This window comes from Aedes aegypti, chromosome 2, assembly GCF_002204515.2.
Source record: "Aedes aegypti strain LVP_AGWG chromosome 2, AaegL5.0 Primary Assembly, whole genome shotgun sequence".
Lineage (NCBI taxonomy): Eukaryota > Metazoa > Arthropoda > Insecta > Diptera > Culicidae > Aedes > Aedes aegypti.
This window is the reverse complement of record NC_035108.1, coordinates 369,773,238-369,793,549: the sequence shown is the minus strand read 5'-3', so window position 1 is coordinate 369,793,549 and position 20,312 is coordinate 369,773,238. Positions and strand designations below refer to the sequence as shown.

The 20,312-nt window shown below is 37.6% G+C and overlaps 1 protein-coding gene across 50 annotated transcripts in view; it reads right to left on the bottom strand.

The window, feature by feature from the left end:
• LOC5566385 (zinc finger protein 420) overlaps positions 1–19,877 on the bottom strand; it is a 72,449-nt gene extending 52,572 nt beyond the window's left edge. For 41 of the 50 annotated variants that reach the window (XM_021846618.1, XM_021846617.1, XM_021846648.1 and 38 more), the window contains exons 1-2: positions 19,260–19,877; positions 9,974–10,522 (exon numbers count right to left, since the gene is read on the bottom strand). Coding sequence is in view for 1 of the 50 variants with exons in the window: in XM_021846665.1 (XP_021702357.1) it covers positions 9,974–10,290 (317 nt within the window). In the remaining 49 variants the exon portion in view is untranslated. Of the gene's footprint in view, positions 1–9,973; positions 10,541–19,115 lie in introns of all 50 variants that reach the window. The other 9 variants (XM_021846653.1, XM_021846640.1, XM_021846657.1 and 6 more) reach the window with 6 other exon arrangements.
• Positions 19,878–20,312: the final 435 nt, after the last annotated feature.

The window sequence follows — 20,312 nt, the reverse complement described above, 5'->3', positions numbered from 1 at the left end:
TAGGTAGTTCTTTCACTCATTGATTGTCTTCAAAACCTTGTCAAGTATAGAAAATTGATTTTATTTCATTTATTACTATATTGAAGCTACATTGTACTTATCAAGTATTAGGTATTATTTTATGTTTTTATCACTATTGTTATTATCAAGGCCAAAATTCCCAGTGAGTGAAGAATTTTATAGTACTAGAACACCATAGAAGATCGCTAAACATTACCTAATCATCGAACGGCTTTTTGTTCTATTATTTTAGGTAGATGCTATTGATCTCCCTTTGCTCCTATCCGCAACCCGGTGCACGCGCCCTGTTGGTTTTCGAAAACCTCGTAGAAGATTACAAACCGTCAATGGCATTCCCAATTACTACCCCACATTGCACATTCAAGGGTCTAATTGTGCTCCTAACCCACCCTCAGTTCGTAATCTTCTCGCCAGTTTGAAATTATATTTTCCCGAAGTGAAAGTAATTTTGATGAGTGATAGCCTAGTGCAGCCCAACTGCATAGTACAGTAGTTTAACCAGAATTTTAGGTCAGAAGATAAAATCTAAATTTTGTAATAAAAAGGTTGCCATTGCTTTGAAATTCACCCAACATCTAATCAAAACTACTAACAACAGCGATCAATTATCAAAATTCATCGCTCCCTGGAAAATATAATCCCAAGCCCAGGGAAATTTTGAATTATGTGGTAAATTAAAGAAATTTGGCGATTTACAAGCTGATAAACTTACATGATGCAAGTTGACATAAATTGACAAATAATGCATTCTGAACAGCCAATATAGCAAAAACATGACGTGTTATAATATTTCTGAAAACGTCAATGGATTCAGCTGTCCTAAATTGTATATTGATATTATATATTGAAATCAGCTTCCAGCTGATGTTGAATCCAGTACAAAGACTGCAAGTGGTAGTCGAAATACGCGTATCTGTCAAAGGATACCGTCAGACGGGGCTACTTTTGATTCCGGGGGCTACTTTGGACAATCGCAGTCTGGATTTATTTGCAGCATAAATATTAATCTGAGCCATTTCGTGTCTTCAGTACTTTTATTAACCAATATATGCTCTACAATCGGGCATGAACATTTTTGATTTCAGTAACTGCCAGTAACAGGATAAACAAGAAAATATATCAAAAAAGTCCGAACAAATCTCGCGTAACAATTCTAAAGGGCCAATGATCAAATTGTAAACAAATCGGGTTTTGATACCATTCGATAGCATCTCCCAACACCCACAAACTATGCAAACATTGTCAACATAATCATAAAACTTACCGTTATAAACTCGGTTTTCAAAACGGCTAATAACCGCTTTTTTCCAAATCATTCATTGGCCCCCGCTCGAAAAGGCCAATGATTGGTTCTCGCTCCATCAAGAAGGCCTACAATCGGAAAATTTCGCAAACTGTCATTGGCCTTAGCATGGTGAGAGGCCAATGACTCTCTCTTGCTCATTCATTGAAAACCGAAAAGGCCTAGCCTTGGGCCAAGCACGCTAATAAAATTCTATTTTGGCCAATAAAAAAGGCCCATGCCATGATGAAAATCGAAAATGGGCCAAGCATTTAAACTCATCATTTTTTCCACATTTTTGTAAGTTTTCAGAATAAAATCAATTATTAGTGTGTAGTAACAGTAAATCGTCACTCAACCAGCAAGAAATCACATTGATTGATTTGAAATCTGAAAAATAGGAATTGAAAATGTGGTGAATGATATTCCAATCGAATTTTCTCAGAGTCAACGATCTGAGGATTGGCCCTTTTGAATTGTTACGCGAGAAATAATCGCAAGGTACAAAACATTTGGTATGTAACCTTTGTTAAAAATTTTCACATATCGTGCAAAGTTGTTGTGAGCATCACAAAACTATCGAATATTCATGTTTCAAAGAAACTTTCGATAATTTAATATTAAAAATTGTTGTTTTAAAAAATAATCGATCAAAAGTCCTAATTTAGACCTATACTTTAGTTTAGAATGTTGGTTTGTATATTTTACAGCACAAATAAAATTAAATTAAGGATTCAGAACAGTGAATAACCGTAAAACATGTATATTTCAGTACTTAAAAACAGTAAACTCACAACATTTTCATGTAAATCGATCATATTATACATGAATCCTCAGTACAAAGCAATTGCGTACTTCATCTGCTACAAATAAACTACTCTTACGCCATCTCAAAACTATTGAGAACCAAGATGCATGTAAGATAAGCAAAATTATCATTGTTCACGATCATGCGAAACATTATACTTATACTTTATGGGTTGTACTTTCAAAAAAAAAAACTTCTAATCACATGAATTGATGAGATCCATCTACGCATATATTCGTATAACAATGAGAATAGGAACAAATGTGTTTGTACAAAACTCATTGATCATTGCAGTAATCAGTAGTTACATAATTCGCGTGTATGAAATTAAACAGTCAAGCATTCGTAACTGGAAGTTCCATTTAAAAGAAGGTAATCTTGAAGTTACAATCTAAAAATTGAGAGCAGCATGTTTTGCGTAAAAGTGTTATATATGTGAAATTTTTACGAGCTTTATCATTTTCTAAATTAAGTTTGTCGTTGAAAAAATGTTCAAAAACACGATAATGGACGATTATCTATAAAATCTGTTGAAAATGTATGATAACAAATCATTTTATCATCAAATTTTATTGATTTCTTAAAATGTCCAAACTAGCCCCATTTTTGTTTCATAGGACACATTTTTTCGCTATTCAAGCAATATTTTTATTTTTTGATAGATTTGCCTCATATTTTGCACATTTGTTACGCACATATACAACTAAGATATATGCAAGAATTATCAAAATCTATCCATAATTCTTAGAGCTACAAATCCTCAAAGTTGAAGAATGTGGAAATTATGTCAAAAGAAGCCCCGTTTGACAGTATGCATTTAGGGGCGGAATTGAAAGGTACAAGGTACTCCATCTACTTTTAAGTTTCTCTATTGAGATTCTGCTCAGAGGATTCGAATACAGTAATGAGAAATATTGAAGAGTTTCACAGGCAATCCCCAAAACATGTTTTATAATTATCAAGGGATTTTCAGAAAGTTTGCTTCGTTTTTTTTTCGGGCCGGAAGCCGGGACAATATGGTCATAATGGGCCACTTTTTACTTGTGCCTGAAAAACAATTTTGAGCCCTATAATAATAGGATTTCTTTTCGTGGATGCTGCAAACAGCCACTACCCTGGAACCTTTGTACTTTTAGACAACTGGGTCATTCATAGCCTAGAGGTAAAGTCCACAGCCACAAATTAAAGTCATACTAAAGGTCTAAATTCAATCCCCCGTCGGTCCAGGATCTTTTCGTAATGGAAATTTCTTCAAATTCAATTCTTTTGGATTCAAAAATAAGCTTATTGCAAAAAGCCCTGTTTTTTATGAGGATTTTTTTTACTGCGGTTCGTTCTACCACTATTGATGAGTGCTTCTCAGCATAGTGTTCTTATGAGCACTTCCACAGTTATTAACTGAGAGCTTTCTATTCCAATTGACCATTTTTGAATGTGTATATCGTGTGGCAGGTACGATGATCCTTTATGCCCTGGGAAGTCGAGCCAACCCGAAAAGATCCTCGACCGGTGGGATTCGAACCCACGACCCTCAGCTTGGTCTTGCTAAATAGCTGCGCGTTTACCGCTACGGCTATCTGGGCCCCTACATGCTATAGGTTTTAATAAACTGTCAATACACGCCATTTTGGCAGTTTCATTACAATATTGTCACCGCTCGTGATTCTGCATGCAACCATAATTTTAAACCTAATCAAAATTAGAAAGTTAAGTTCCATTATTCAAATGGCAACCTTAAATCTACTTGTTCCATCGATAAAAATTCTTTAATTTCAGCAAAAAAAAATGCATCCAATAATAAGATATTTATTGGAAAGGGTTCTTTCTAAGGGCTATTTGAATCATTAACTATTTGTTTTACATTTACTATTTGTTAATCTAATTTGCAAGTTAGCCATGTTGAGATTTGCAAAACAGGTAAAAAATGAGGATAGGGTACGAGTCGAAACTTGCATGATTCATGATTCATTAAACTAATGTCTATGCATTAAATTTCATGAACCAAACGGGATTTTCACTCAGTATTTGTGCAAAACTTTAATATTTCTAAATTCTATTTCTGTTTTATGCCAGATTTAGCTTGATGCCCCGTAGGACGAACCAATTTGTTCTATATAGTGTACACGAAAATTAACGTTGTACAAAAATGGTTTCAAGAAAATATATAAAAACCTTTTTTTTTAATACAGCCGTGATACAAGATGACAGTTCAAACAATAAATAATCGTTAGGGAACTTTAAGTTTGTTTTTTTTATGCTTTTCAAAAACCAAAACCAGAGGTGGTCCAGACTGCCTTTATCGTTTTTAACAGCTTTTTTTTAACAGCTTAATAAAACAAAGGCAAACACGTTAATGCGATCAAAAATTGTTCTTAGGTGTTCCTATAAAGGTCCTTAACGATTACTAGGTGCTTTCAGGACATCCAATGGGATTCCAATCACCCTACATCCTACTTATCGCTCTACTGGAATCCAGTGTTAATTGAAACCTTTTTATTTCTCTTATAAGCAGATGAAATAAATTCATCTGTAAAAATTCTAAACTGCTACTACTAAATTAGAATGATAGTGTTTTCTGATACAGAACACCTTGAATTCATTACATTACATTCTGACACAGAATGGAATGTAATGTTTGGAATGATACTCATAAAGAATTGAAAAAATGGATTTCTTCAGTCTCGTTATATTATTAACTTATCAAATTAAAAATCAGCAAAATGCCTTTTCATTAGCACCGAAGTAATCACTACACTCATCAATATATGGCTCTAATACTGCCGTGAATCACAAGTCAGTCCCATCTGTAAATAGTAGGGTAGAAGCACCGGTTTTGGCCATACGCCAGTTGTAGCAATAGTGAATTATACACCGTTTTACATAGCCAATCAACATGAGAACTTTTGTGTTCAGCAGATCACATTCACATGATTGAGCTACATTAATTTACTCGTCCGAATTGATTCAAAAAATAAGAAAAACAATTCATTTTCTTTATAATTTTAACTCCCATGCACCTGATTTGGCCAGGGTACTCCTAATTTGGCCACTCTTCTAAGAAATCAATGTGATTGGCCAATTTAGAAACCGAAGTTAAGTCTCTGTCCGAAACTGGTTCTGGTAGCCTATATTGACCAACGATATTTTCGAAGCGAAACGATGGTTTTAGCTCAGTTTCGACATTTTACACACATAATATGGATTGAAAGCATGCATTTGACATATTTGCAGTATGAATACGGCTTCCCCTATAATTTTTATTGACATTTTCTCTTAGGCTGACCAAAACCGGTGCTTTTACCCTAAGCATTGAGAAAATGGGATGTGAAGTTTCCAATCTTGTTTTCCATACGAAAATTCGAAAAATTCGAGAAGATTGGACCATGTTCAAATCTTAATGAAACTCTCATAATTTGCTTTTCACTACGATACCTTTCCGTGGTGGAAATCTGTAGTAAGACTGATATGTGATTACTTATCATTAGTGGCGACCAGTGCTGGGAATGGTAATAGTAGTAGGCTTGAATTTTTCCCAACCCTGGTGGCGACTCGTAACCTCATTTTCTACCTGTTCTACGACTCTAAAAATGACTATTTTGACAAATTTAATTTACAAACAAAAAAGTTTATAATAAAAATCGTCTTTTCTAACAAATCTTTACTCATTAGATACAAATTTGTTGCTGAATTTCATTCATTCATTCATTCATTCATTCATTCATTTCTATTCACACTATCATCCTAATTTGGTAAAACAATTTCATTTGTATATTGTTCAACAAAATTATATAAATATCATTGTACATTTCATTTGCCGTAGCAGTTCAGATTTTTTACAGGTGAGTTGATTTCACCTGCTTATAAGAAAAAAAAAAAACACTTTTTTAATTTACTTAACCTAACTTAACCTAAATATATAACGCATTAATCGTGGCAATAGAAGATTGTATCGATTTTTGCCTCAAACTATTAATCATTTTATTTGACAATTGTTCCAATGTTTCAACATTGGATATTATATGTAACTCATTGGTACTATACCAGGGAGGAAGCTTCAGAATCATTTTCAAAATTTTATTTTGAATTCTCTGCAGAGTTTTCTTCCTGGTATTACAACAGCTGGTCCAAATTGGTACAGCATACAACATGGCTGGCCTGAAAATTTGTTTGAATATCAAAAGCTTGTTCTTAAGACAAAGTTTTGATTTTATATTAATAAGGGGATAGAGACATATTACACATTTATTACATTTGGCTTGAATGCTCTCAATGTGATTTTTGAAAGTTAAATTCTTATCTAGCATGAGCCCTAGTACATAACTTCATCTGACCTATTTATTGGAACCCCTCTCATCGTGACAACATGTCTACTTGAAGGTTTCAAATAAAGAGCTTTTGGTTTATGTGGGTATATTATTAGTTGAGTTTTGGCAGCATTAGGAGAAACCTTCCATTTTTGCAAGTATGAAGAAAACATATCCAAACTTTTTTGCAATCGACTACAGATGACACGCAGACTTCGTCCTTTGGCGGAGAGGCCTGTGTCATCCGCAAATAAGGATTTTTGATATCCCTCAGGTAGGGTAGAAGCACCGGTTTTGGCCATACGCCTGTTGTAGCCATAATGGATTATACACCGTTTTGCATAGCCTATCAGCATGAAAACTTTTAAGTTCGTTGGATTACATTCACATGATTGAGCTGCATTCATTTAATCGTCAAAATCGATTTAAAACATATGAAAAACAATTCATTTTCTTTATAATTTTAACTCCCATATACCTAATTTGGCCAGGGTACTCCTTATTTGGCCACTCTCATGAGACATCAATGCGATTGGCCAATTTAAATCTCTGGCCGAATCTGGTTCTGGTGGCCTATATTGACCAACGAGATTTTCAAAACGAAGAAATGGTTTTAGCGCAGTTTCGATATTTTACATACATAATATGGATTGAAAGCTTGCATTTGACATATTTGTCGTATACATACGGATTCCCGTATAATTTTCATTGACATTTTCTCTTAGGCTGGCCAAAACCGGTGCTTTTACCCTAAGTCAGATGTGAAAATATTGTATAATATTTGTCCCAAAATGCTGCATTGGGGAACACCAGCACAGGAAGTCTTTCAGATCTGGAGTCGGATAATTAACCTGAAGTGTACGACTTGACAGATAACTTTGAATTATTCTAACAATGTATGTTGGAAAATTAAAGTTTTTTAATTTTACAATCAAACCTTCATGCCAAACACTGTCGAATGCTTTTTCTATGTCTAGAAGAGCAAGACCAGTAGAATAGCCTTCAGCCTTTAGCTTAAAAGCTAAATCAAGTTTATTATCATAATTGATTCTTACGCATATAATCTACTCACAATATCGGTGATATATTAAGGGAAAATGCATCCATTCCAATTATCAACTACCTCCACAGTAAACTTAGTACTCGATTTCTTATTGCACGTCAAATACTTGTCTACAGCTATAGCCGCTATTAGCATAGAAATATTCACACTCTTTGAAGGTGTAAGAAATGCATTTGGAAATGTCGGTGCTAAACAATCCACTGGTGCTATGCATACATGTCAACTTTGAGTGTTAAGTCGATTACATAGACTGATAAAGATCAATGAAGTACTGATTTTGTCGAAATTTATTTGACAATATTTGAATTCTGAAGGATAACACAACAAAAAATTGTAAATTAGTGGTCAATTTGCCCCCGAATTACGGTACGCAACTTAACGTAGCAACATCTATAACGAAGAGAACAAAGCTGCGGGAAATACAATAAGTCACCCCATATGTAACGCCCAGTTTTTTAACCCGCATAAGCCTGAGTGAAAGCGCAAAAATATTAGAACCCTCTCCGCTCAGTGAATTCTTAACAGATTCAAATGATTTTTTGTCAGTATACTGGCACACATATCTAATTTTTAGAAGAGGCCAGGGGAACTCGGACATAGTACTGTGGCCGGAGTTATTCCGGTGGGTCACTGGGTCAAGACGGGTAAAAAAGTACTGGTTTTTCGGGACATGCCAAGTTACTTTTATGTATTTGCAATGACACTCATTTTAATTTGTATAAATCATTAAGGTTTAATATTCGACATTTTAAATGAAGACTTTTGCACTGTTTAAAATATTCCGGATGTGACCACTCGGACTTAATGCCCGGAAGAACCGGCTATAAATTTGTTGAAAATATAAAATATAAAAGTTCCCATAAGCTTGGCACAGATGTTTAGATAAAAATTGGCCTCTTTATCGTAAATTTGAGGCGTCCCGTGGACTTCAAAAGGGTCATTTATAGGATCAATCGAATGCAGGGCTAATAGTTATCCAATTCAATCGTTTCTCAAAAGGTTTACAATGATGCACTTTTTTTAAAATACCACATTATAGCCGAATCCGGAAATTATCTATGACTCTAAATTTGCCTACCTTAAGGAGCACAAACGCACAGTACCCTTTTCACCTGACCTGACCTAGTGACCCACCGGAGTAACTTCGGTCACAGGAATATTCCGCATTCCTCTGGCCACTTCTAGAAATTAGATATGTGTGCCAGTATACTGACAAAAAAACATTTGAATCTATTAAGAATTTGCTGAGCGTTATGGGTTTTAGTATTTTTGCTTTCACTTAGGCATATATGTACGGGTTGAAGATGGCCTTTTTAAATTGAGACACCGTTGAGCTGATGGAAATATTATTTCAAACTTTTAAATTTGAAATCGAAATACGCGTATCTGTCAAAAGATACAAGCCCTTGTGAAATTAAATGATATATGAGACTAAATTCAGTTTTAATATACTTAATTTTTCTTATTTTTGTTGGCAATATTTCATTCCCATCCCAAACACACCTGTAATCGGATACAGCAGGCGCCAGTATTGCTCAGTATAATGAACGTGAACTCCAATACTTCCACACAAAGGATGCAACTAATCCCATGTAAAATTCGTTGGTTCTTTATGCAAGTACAGTGCAATAACGGAGTAGCACCTGCAGGTCGTCATTCATGCTCATGAATGCTTTTGCATGTGAATTTCATAAATTTCGAGAGGATCATTCCTTCATATTTACTCCAAAACAGGCTAAAATTAAACTTTTTTGTTTTTTTTTGTCATTGGACATTTCCAAATGCTAGTTACTTATGTAAGATTAACTTTCCGCCTATAATTTACAAGAAATTCGGTAAGATTGCCTATTTCAGGAAAATTATTTCATAGATTAGAACACCATACCCAGTAGCACAATCAAAGAAAAGCCGGCCGGGCTCAGAGAAACCGGGGGCACATCTGGTATCGTGCAATGTATACACACAACCGCGCCGAATTGTTTTGATAGATGTTGCGAAAAGCGTATTCGGCGTTAATCAATTTCGCGCGCTCACGCTCCCAGAAGCAATTTATCCAATCATCTCCATATAATGACCGGGTCATTATTTGGATTTTTTGCGTTCGCTTCAAGATGGAATGAAATAATAGATTCCCCGTAGCGTTCGAAAATACGGTACGCCCGGACTGGCCTTCTCTCGTCGGAACATTCAATAGCAACAACATATGTTTTCCCCCCGTCGCAATCATCTAACCAGGTGCGCTCCGACCTACGGTAACCAGATTCCAGTTCGATTTGCCTGCACTCGCTCTAGCCGCTCCCTTGGATTTCCTACCCCCCCCTCGAAGATTGGGTTGTGGGAGTCAAGACGTGCAGCTCCTCAGACACTGCACTCTACAGAGATCGACAGAGAGAAGATACCGTGTGGAACCAGAAACGAACATTGATGAAATGAAACAAGGAGAGTGTTGGAATAAAAGTGAGTACATATAAAAGTAAGAACACTGAAACGCTTACATCAAAAGCTCTCCTCCTCCGCTGGTGCTACTGACGGCAGTGCTGACAATATTTTGTATGAAAGACGATGCCGCGGCTGCTGCTGCTGCTGTAGCTGACGTCGCCGCACCCCAACCAGTTTTAATTCGCTGCTGTTGTTGATGGTGATGTTGTTGCACTTGTAGTAGTGTCGCCGCTGCCGCCTGCTGCTGCTGCTGTTGTTGTTGTTGAAGCGGAGGTTGGAGGTACTGGTAGTGGTGGTGCTGGCGGTGCTCCCGTTCCAAATGTGGAAGAACTTGCTGCTGCTGCTGACGGAGAAGAGGATTACCGGAATCCATTTGCCGGAACGGAGCCCCAATCCAGAAGACCACCCTCTATAAAAATAACACTGCTGCTTAGCTGCTTCTTTCGCTCTTTGTTCTCACGAACGCACTTTTTTCTTCTTATTTTATTGCCGATTGCTTTTCTTTTCACTTGCCTTCTTCACTTTCTAACATATTTCCAATCAGATCACAGATCGTTTAGCACTAGTTCCGCTCTACTTTTCTTACGGCCGTCAAACACCCCGAACTATAGAGAATAAATTTACTTTTATTTATAGACGCTTTTTAATGTCCGCCATTGTTGTAATAATTATTAACAAAAAAAGTGAACCGAGTAAAAAAGAGGAGCTCAGCTCACATAGCATAGGCTCTGCTAGTCCGACCAGCGACGACGAGAAGATGGTGGTGGAGTGAAAAATGCTATGCCTCCTGCTCGTCGTTTCGGTTCAGTTTTCAGTTTCATCGTTCTTCGGCGGAGTCCCGTCCCAGGGGTTCGGCTGCTCTCTCCGTAACATTCCTCTCCGGCCGTCTCCGGCTTGTTTTAAATACACAATACCCATACAGCCGTTCAGACGCACATTTATAATCTCTATCTCTTGCCCTGCCACTCGCGTCGAAGGGGAGAACCCGCAGGCCAGAGTTACCTTTCGATTAACTAGAGGTATTAGTACGAATTGTCTACAGTGACGCAATCTGCAGCACTAGGCAAGTTGCAAATAAAAATTGAATAGATGAAACTAAAGATATTACAGTCAAAAAAGATCAACATAAGCAAATACATCACAACTAACACTTTCTGAATAATTAATGGCATTACTAACTTCTAGTGAACCGTTAATAGTAGTTTCCGAAAACTAACACAGAAAATAAAAAAGTTCACATAAATTTGTAACAATATTTCAAATAATTCGGCTCCGTAATGAGTGATAGCACAGGAGCTTATATTGAGTAAAAATATAAACTAGGCATATAGGGATAAAGCGATTGAATGATTGTATTGCACGGGATAATTTCGCGTATCAACCATATGAGCAATATGAAAAGTTCTGCGTTCCTTAGAAGAAAATGTCTGATGGTATCCCGAATGTTGCCCTAAACGCGACCATCAATGCGGATCCAGACATGCTAGAACCATAAGGAAACTTCATAGATCAAGGATGTATGGAAGTAGTAGAAATTGCTGCTACTACCAAAAGCAGGGAAACCACTAGGTGACCCCTCGACGTGACCTATCTGTCTATTAGATATGACCACGTATACTGTTGACGCTATCGAGTCAGTCGTTTAGCCAGCTGAGGTGGCAATCGAGCATAAAAGTAGCGGCATCCGTTACTGCGCGTTTGTCACTCTGGATGTGAAGATTGCGTTCAACAGCGCAAGGTGGGAAGCAATAGCCCACGCACTGCACCTCCTCAAGGTCCCGGTGCAGTTCGTGTAAGTTTCTAGAAAGCTATTTTGATGGTAGAATTCTACTGTATGGCAGAAAAGCGTTCGAATTACCACGGGAGTACCTCAAGGTTCAATCCCGGACCCGATGTTATGGAATACGATGTGCAATGACGTACTGAGGCTGCCCCTTCCAACAAATGTTAAGATTGTTGGCTTCGTCGACCCTAGTAGTCTACGGCGAATCGATAGAAGAAGTAGAGTTGACAGCAGCACACTCTATCTTCATAGTAAAGGAATAGATGAGATCTAGCAAACTAGGACTGGTCTATCACAATTCAAACTGTGCTGCTTCGTTTTGAACCGACAAACCTTTCCTTCTATCACACCAGGCGTAGAATCTCCTTTATTTCGTGCTGCTTGAGCATCGCGTGTCATAAATCGGAGATTCTCCGAACTGGTCTTTTAATCGGTAGTCTTTAACTTTATGAGTTGATTAACTCAATTAAACGAGATGATGGCCCATGTAGTTTCTTTGTCTTACTTTATTACCTGACAAAATACGTACATCACTCTTACAAAAAAAAGTTAAAAATTGAACCTAAAATATTATGACGGATTTCAATGAAATAAAAGGAAACGAACTTCTTACTCTACTATTTCACCTTCCTTGTTCATTGCTTTCAATCGGGCAACGAAACGAATGAGTGTGGAACGAAGAACGAAGTGTCGAAGACACTACCGAACATTTCTGTTTCATAATGCTTTCGAAAATGCACAGCCTTGAACTTAGCTTTACTTCTTCTGAGCGGTTACCTCATTTGTCTTGTCCCACCATATAAGTGAAGCATAAGTAACTACAGGATGTCTACTAGAGTGGTTCAAAAAATCGTTTTTGCTTCACACCGCTCATTCGATTCTAGATCAAATTCTGAGTGTCCTCCCAAAACATGAGCTCATTTGGATGAAAACTGAGACTGCAGAAGCCCTTTTAAGTTTATATGGGAATTACTATGGGAAAAGCAAGCAATTTATTCAATCGGTCATAGTGTTTGCCCATGTGCTCGTGGAGATTAGAACTACGTTGATACTGTGAGATACATTCATCAGCTACAACTTTGCCGAAGACAGTTTTCAAATCGGATGACACAGTAATTAGTTATTGATTTATATCCACGCACAAATTCTTCAGCAGTGCATCAAAACATCATTTTGTCAAACAGTAAACAACATGAGAAAAAAAAAACAATTTTTTTGATTTTTATTGAATTTCCACAAAGTGATTTTAATTAATTTCATCAAAATCAGATATGAAAAACAGGTTATTTGATCTTAAGAAAAAATAGCCTTTCCCTTGAAATGGAACTTAGTGAACATCAGCGATGTCTTCTTCTTCTGCTTATTCTTCTTGTGGGCATTACGTCTTCATTGGGAGAGAGCTTGCTCCTCAGTTTAGTGTTCACTTCCACAGTTATTAACTGAGCGCTTTCTTTGCCAAAGTTGCCATTTTTGCATTCGTGCATCGTATGGCAGGTACGATGATACATTATGTCCAAGTAAGTCAGACCGGAAAGCTCTCGGTGTTTTCGAGCATAAAGTGCTGCGGACAATACTCGGTGGGAAACTCGTGGTGTGTGGCGCAGACGCATGAATCACGAGTAGTATCAAGTGTAGACAGATGCGAATATTATCAAGCATGTAAAATACGGCAGACTTCAGTGGACTGGTCACTTAGTGCGAATGTCGGAAGAAAGAATTGCGACAATAATATTCAGCAGGGAACCAGGTAGAGGTCGGCGGCTTCGGGGAAGACCACGAATACGCTGGCTGTACGCAGTGGAAGAGGACCTAAACGTTCGGGGCAACTGGAGAAGTTTCGCCCAAGACCGACGAAGATGGAGCTCTACAATACGCCCGGCAATGGCGTGACGCTACGCTGTAGGCATCAAGGTATCAAGGTAGGTAAGTCAAAGAAAAATTTCCGTTACGAAAAAATCCTGAACTGGCCGGGAATCGAACACCTTCAGCATGGCTTTGTTTTGTAGCCGCGGACTCTAAACACATGGCTAAGGAAGTGGAAGAGATACATCAACAATGTTTCCATAATATTTCTCTGGGGAGGATTTGTATTTTTTACCTAGATATCTTGGGGAAAACAGAGCTGGTAGCGACTTATCGTCTTGGAAATAAGAATTTTAAAGATCTCTTTCTCAATAAAAAAATAAACAATTATGAATCAAAACGAATCCTTACATGAATCACGAATACAAAAAGAAACCTAGCAGTAACTACGACATGAGAGTTCGATACCGAAGTTGAACAGACACTTTTATAAGATTATTTCTAAAGCCTTTTTTGAGAAATTTCTCGTGACATTACAAGTTACTGCTTGTTTTACTGTAGATTTCATTCACATATTACTCCGAAGATCTCTTCAGGAGTTTTATGGGAGTTTGTTTGGAAATTTTTCACATGATCTCGAAAAACTCTTCTAGTTTAAGAATCCGTATCGATATTAATCATTGGTGATTTAGTTTTGAAGATATTCTAATGTTCCTTGGGGGACCGACATTCTCCATATAGAATGTTTGGCGGCCATTTTGTTTTTGGCCAATCTATCAAAAAAATAAAATGTGTACTATACAATGAGGAGCTACTGTATACAAATCGGTTCAGTATTCTTGAAGAAATCTAAAAATTACGATATGAGGTTTTTAAGAGTTTTCAAGATCTTTATTTGTCCGGAGTGGTACCAGAAACATAAATGCTCATATCTCAAAGACGGCTACACCAAATTGCTTCATATTTTCACAACATACTAGCATTAATGTATCATTCCTTTGAGTGAATATCCGAAAACAATAAAAACAAAATTAGCCTGAGATATTTACGTGGGTTATGGCTACGCGTTGGTCCCCCAAAGAATTTTGGAATATCTCGGGATACAGATGACCAGTTATCAATATCGACACATATTCTAAAACTAGATGAGTTTTTTGAGGGTTTGTGAAAATATGGTGAAAATATATCGAGAAACAAAAAAGTTATCGCGTTTTAAATATTTTGTTAAGCGGTAAAAAATGAAGCTGCCGGTAGAGGGGTTAAAACAGGAAGGTCTCCAGGTAAATGTCAAGAACATTCTTCAGATTGTTTTGGAAAAAAATTCTAAAAATATCCGCGAAGAAAATATTAGAGTAACCTCAGGTGAAGCTTGTACGAGTTCTAGGTATGCTGATGAATTTCTACGCGGATCTCTGAAAAATCACCTATATTGTTGATAAAATTCTTCCTAGAATTTTATTTATAAATTGCTAAAAATTCAAAAGAGTACAATCTCTGGATAATGTCCTAGAAGACGTTTTAAAAAAATTCTTTGAAAACTGTCTATGAATGATTCAATAATTGTAATAATGGCTGAAGTATAAACTGGTGTGGAACCTTGAATGAAGTTTTAAAGAACACATGACGATTTGGAACTTTTATTTGATTTTTTTTTAAGAAATGTTTGAATCGCAACAATAATATTTTGATGAAATGCTGAGAAAATGTCATGATAAAGTTTTTGAGGAACCTAATGAGAAGTCCCAGGTCAAATTTATCGAGGAATTCTTGGAAAAGTTTATAATACATTTCATCGAGCAATGCCTGAAGGATTTTTAAAGCAATTCCTGAGAGTAATCGAGGATGAATTTTGAAAAAGAAACCTAATGAAAATGACTACAATAAATGAAAAAAAATTGGCATATGAATTATTGAAGGGCTTCTTGGAAAAATGTCGAAGCGATATTTATCAACAACTCTGTAGTGAGTGGTAAATCTTCTAGAAGTAATAACAGGAAAGATCGGTAAAAGAATCAGCGCAAAAAAAGTCCTTGAAAAATCGCTGGGATTTTTTTTCAGGGTAATCTCACTGAGGTTTAATTATTAACTCTGAAATAAACGTTTGTGGAAGTGTTAGAGTGCTCTAAGATTTTATGAAACAAATTCTAAAGAAATTCTTCAAAGCATCTATTGAAAATCTCTTGTAGCATTCCTGGAAGTATAACTGAAGAAATCACTGGAAAAAATACTAGATTTGCTGAAATGCTTCAGGATCTGAGAAAAATATTATTACGAACTTGTGGAATAGTCGCGTTTCTCTTGAGTCTAGAGTAATGCACCAGAATTCACTGCAAGCAGATTAACTATTTAAATGAATAAATTAATAGAGACTAACTCTAAATAATGTACTTTTTTTATAACTTTTGTATTTTTTGTTTTCTTCTTTAAAGTATATTGTTATTGTATAACAGACAAAAAATTGTAAAGAATTTGGAATGTTTTCAACTATGTTTCAACGACAACCAACTGGAACTGTACTTGCCTTTACAAACATGGCAATCAAGCTCTGCCTCCTTGTCTAAACATGTTTTATGCCGAATATAATAGTCATTAAAAGGACTAAACATACCAACTAACCAGGCTTGCCGAGTTGGATAAATACTACGAGTGCTGAAAAAATCGAGTTTTGCAACGAGTTACATACAAATGTTTTTGCAATTGCGAAAATGCCGTTAAAGTTGGATTATTTCTTGGAGAATATACATATTTCAAGAAACCCCACATTGGCATTTATGCGTAGTAACAAGCACGATTTCTCAAACAGGTAGGCTGTGGGATGACTATCACACATATTCACATTTTAATATCTCATTAAATTTTCAAAGAAAAACAGGTAAGACGCCGTATACACTGCCCATAAACACATGTCAGTCCCATGTTTGCTGGATTTTCTATTCACATGGGACAGTTATGCGTTTATGGGCAGTACAGGCTTCAGCCATATTATTAGTCATTCGTGTGCTGAATTGTCTGTAAATACACTGAGGCAAAAAAAAACTTAATAATTTCCTAAGGAATAATTGAGGCGCCACAACGATTATTGTTGAAATTTTTAAATTCTACTTATGATTTTGGTAAAGAATTTCATTACTAAATTTCATAAGTCAATCAATGAAAATACATAATAAACGCAATGGTAATTGCTTAAGTAAAATTATCAATTGTTAATAATATTTGCCTTTCATTTCAGGCGTGTTCAAAAATTGACATGTTTATATAACATGTGATCTGCTCTTGATTTACTTGTACCCAACATCGGAAATGGAGCAGTTCTTTTAGCGATTGTTATGAAAATTATTTCAAGTAGTGGTTCTTAAATTATTCAAAGCTCTCACTTACGAAACTTATGATCCCATTTTCGAATTAATTAAGCGTTCAATGAAACCATAAATTGGCTGGTTCATAAGTCCGGAATTATGAAAAACCTAAGTATTTTTGCCTCAGTGTACGTATACACGAATCGTCCCATAAAGTTCCTGTCTGTTTTTGTAGTAAGCTTACGTGTTCCACTGTCTCCTTTACGTCCTATTTCAATTCCGAATCCCACACAGTCAACTAGCTCCTGATTCTACATACGAATGTAGGATTCAAATCCGACTCAATTCGGTTCGTCAAACAGATGTAGAATCAGAACCTAGTTGACTAAGCCATTAGAGAAATTCAGAACAATTGAATAAATGACGTATGGATGCCATCCATTACAGCACTGGTTTCAGTTGCGTAATGACTATTCCCGCACTGCATACTTCAGTGCAGGAAAGTAGGCCGTTTCATGACAGATTGGCGTGATGAAAAACAGCCTATTGCGATGAGAAATTGCAAAACATACTTTTCAGCGGTAAACCAGGCCTTAGATTATTGTTTTTCAGCAATGTAGTCAACCTGGTGATACAAAATTTATATACAGATATTAATATATATTAATAAATTTTATTATATCAGATGTAGATAATGAGGGGCCAAGCAAGACTAAGCTGAGGGTCGTAGGTTCGAATCCCGTCGGTCTGAGGATCGATTCGGGTTGGAAATTTTCTCGACTTCCCAGGAAATACGATACCTCCATACCTACCACACGATATGCGAATGCAAAAATAGTCAATTGACAGAGAAAGCTCTCTATTAGGGGAAAAGCACTAATTTTCGACCCACAAGAATGCTGTGCCAATTTTCGGATTGTCATACAAAGTAGGCCAAAATTATATGAATAGGTCGAAAATTAGTGCATTTCCCCTAATAACTATAGAAGCTAATAGCTGAGAAGCAGGCCCTGTTCCAGCTGGATCAGAGCTAACAGAGCTAAAAACCATTACAAAACTAGCATATACCTAGTGGTGGATTAGATGTTCACATTCAGTTCAAGCGTTTCGTATATTTTATATTTTAAAACTTTATTATAAACGATAACCTGTTAGTTTAACTTTATATCGGGTCAATAAACAATAGGATGAAAGTTATAGAGAAGAAAAGTAAACATTATGTAGGGTTTCAATGCTAGTAATGGACCCCTTAGTAGCTGAAATTCATTCTCGACACTTTTCCGCAATGATATCTCAGACGGATATACGTTTTGTGGAGTCTAACAAGTTCAATGTTTTTACTTCATAGTACGCCTATGGAACATACAAAATCATTTGATTTTTCCAGCGAAATATGCATTTGGAAATCTGTTGTCCGAATGCCTATTATGGACCCTTCCGGGGTCCATAATAGGAATGTTTACAAATTTGACGTTTCCTATTATGGACCCTCCATTTGATTCCCATGTAATCCGGCTCGCTGCAGTCGTGCCTATTATGGACCCACCTGGAAATGCGTATTATGAACCCTCTTGTGTGGTTTCATTTACAAAACTGTTCAAATATCTGTATTTATGCGTCTCAACCCAAATATTTTGCATGAAACTGATGACTAACAATGCAAGCGAAGTTCCCCCGGTGGATTTTCATAGGAATAAGGTTGCTTTGAGTGTTAATTTTGTGTTTTTATGTAGAGGGTCCATAATACGCACAGGGTCCATAACCGGCATCGACTCCCTACTTCCTGAAACCCCTCCGTTATAATCATAATTACCACCATTCATAATCCTGATAAGTAGTGGCCCTCCGCGAAATTATCTGAATGAAAATTCCATTCAATATCCTTGTAGAGGGATTAATTCAGCACATTTTCCCATTCTAGTTGTTTTTCGGTGTGCGTATGTGTATTAAAAAAATAAAATCACAGAGAGCAACCAGACCCGAGAGAGACCACCGAACGGAGCACGAAGTCCACATAAAAACCGCCGCGGAGCAAGCAGTCAGTCATCGCCGCCGCCATCAGTGCCGTCCCTGTAGAAAATGTCAAACTTTTTTTTTGTCCGCCCGACCGATGCCTTTTTCCTCTCACTCTTCTTTTCACTAGTGGCGGTGGTCATGAACATACACATAAAAAAGCACACCACTGCAATGAGTCGGGCGCTCACACAATTTGATTTTGCTTGTTCTGCCGCCTGAATTTTATAATATTGGGATCTTTTTGGGGAGCAGCCGCCGAGCGCGCATCAATAGAAGAACATCATCGTGCGGGGAGCTTACTCTTTTTTTGACTCGATTCGTCTTCTCTCTCACTCATTCGCGGCACACTTCCCAATTGCGGGAGGGAGCGCGGAAACCCGACGATGATCAATTCAAGAGGAAAAAAAATGGTTTAACAAACTTCCACCCCTTTCCGCTTCTTACCGCCCGCACACACTCTTTGATCACTTTCCACATTCGCGGCACTTATCCACTAAAATATTTTTCGCTTTTTTGTATTTTATAAATAAAATAGAACTTTTTTTTGTGCAACTGTTCTTGCTTCGGTTTAATGTCGGCGAAAAATTCGGCTCGAAAAATGACCGGAAAATAAACGAAGCGCGGAGGGCACAGACTGCTTTTCGATGGAAAAATTTCGGTTTTTTCTTCGTCTAGAAGCTGTCGCTGCTGAGCTGAGATCGAGCCGACCCGACGACTGTCATGGCGACCTTTTTTCCTTTCGCCTTCCTCGCAAAGCGCACGACGCAAACGAAACGCAAGACCCGACCGAGAGCTCTTCTTTGCTTTGCGGCGGGGGATCTCAGCCCAAAAAATATATGGGAAAAAAGAACTTTATGGTCACTTTTTACCGTCGAGCGGTACCTTTCCGGGTCGGAAAATATGCACAAACGGTTCGCCACCGGATTCCGCGACGGATGGGGATACTTTTGGCCCGCGCCGGAACGGATTTCACGCGAAATTTGGACACTTTTTTGCGAACCGCGCGAGACCGAACTTTCTGCCTGCTGTGTCAAACACAAAATTTTATCGACGCCGACCAGAGCATGAAGACGACGGCGACGGGGCTCGAAAAATTCTCTCGGTTTTTTATTCAGCACAATCCGGAGCCGCGCGCACTCTCTCTTCAGCACCTGCAGGCCAAGCGACACAACGCAGCAGCCAAGCATTTCCCGCAAGCCAAAATGGTGGACGGGGAGCTCTCTGCGCTCTCGAGGCGCTCTTCGCTGCACGACACTCGCTCGTACTCGTCGTCGTCGTCGATGTCACTCGTCGTCAGCAAAACCAAAACCAGAGCTGTATAGAAAGAAAAATCGTGTGCGGCGCGGCGGTGGCGCGCACGATATTCGGTTTCGATAGGCCCAACATAAACACACGCAAAACCGAACCACCCATACCTGCAGCGGCCATGGCACCACCACCATCTTTGTATGCAAGAGAAAATCAGGCGCGAACCCACTTCGGACTGGGCGCGCTTTT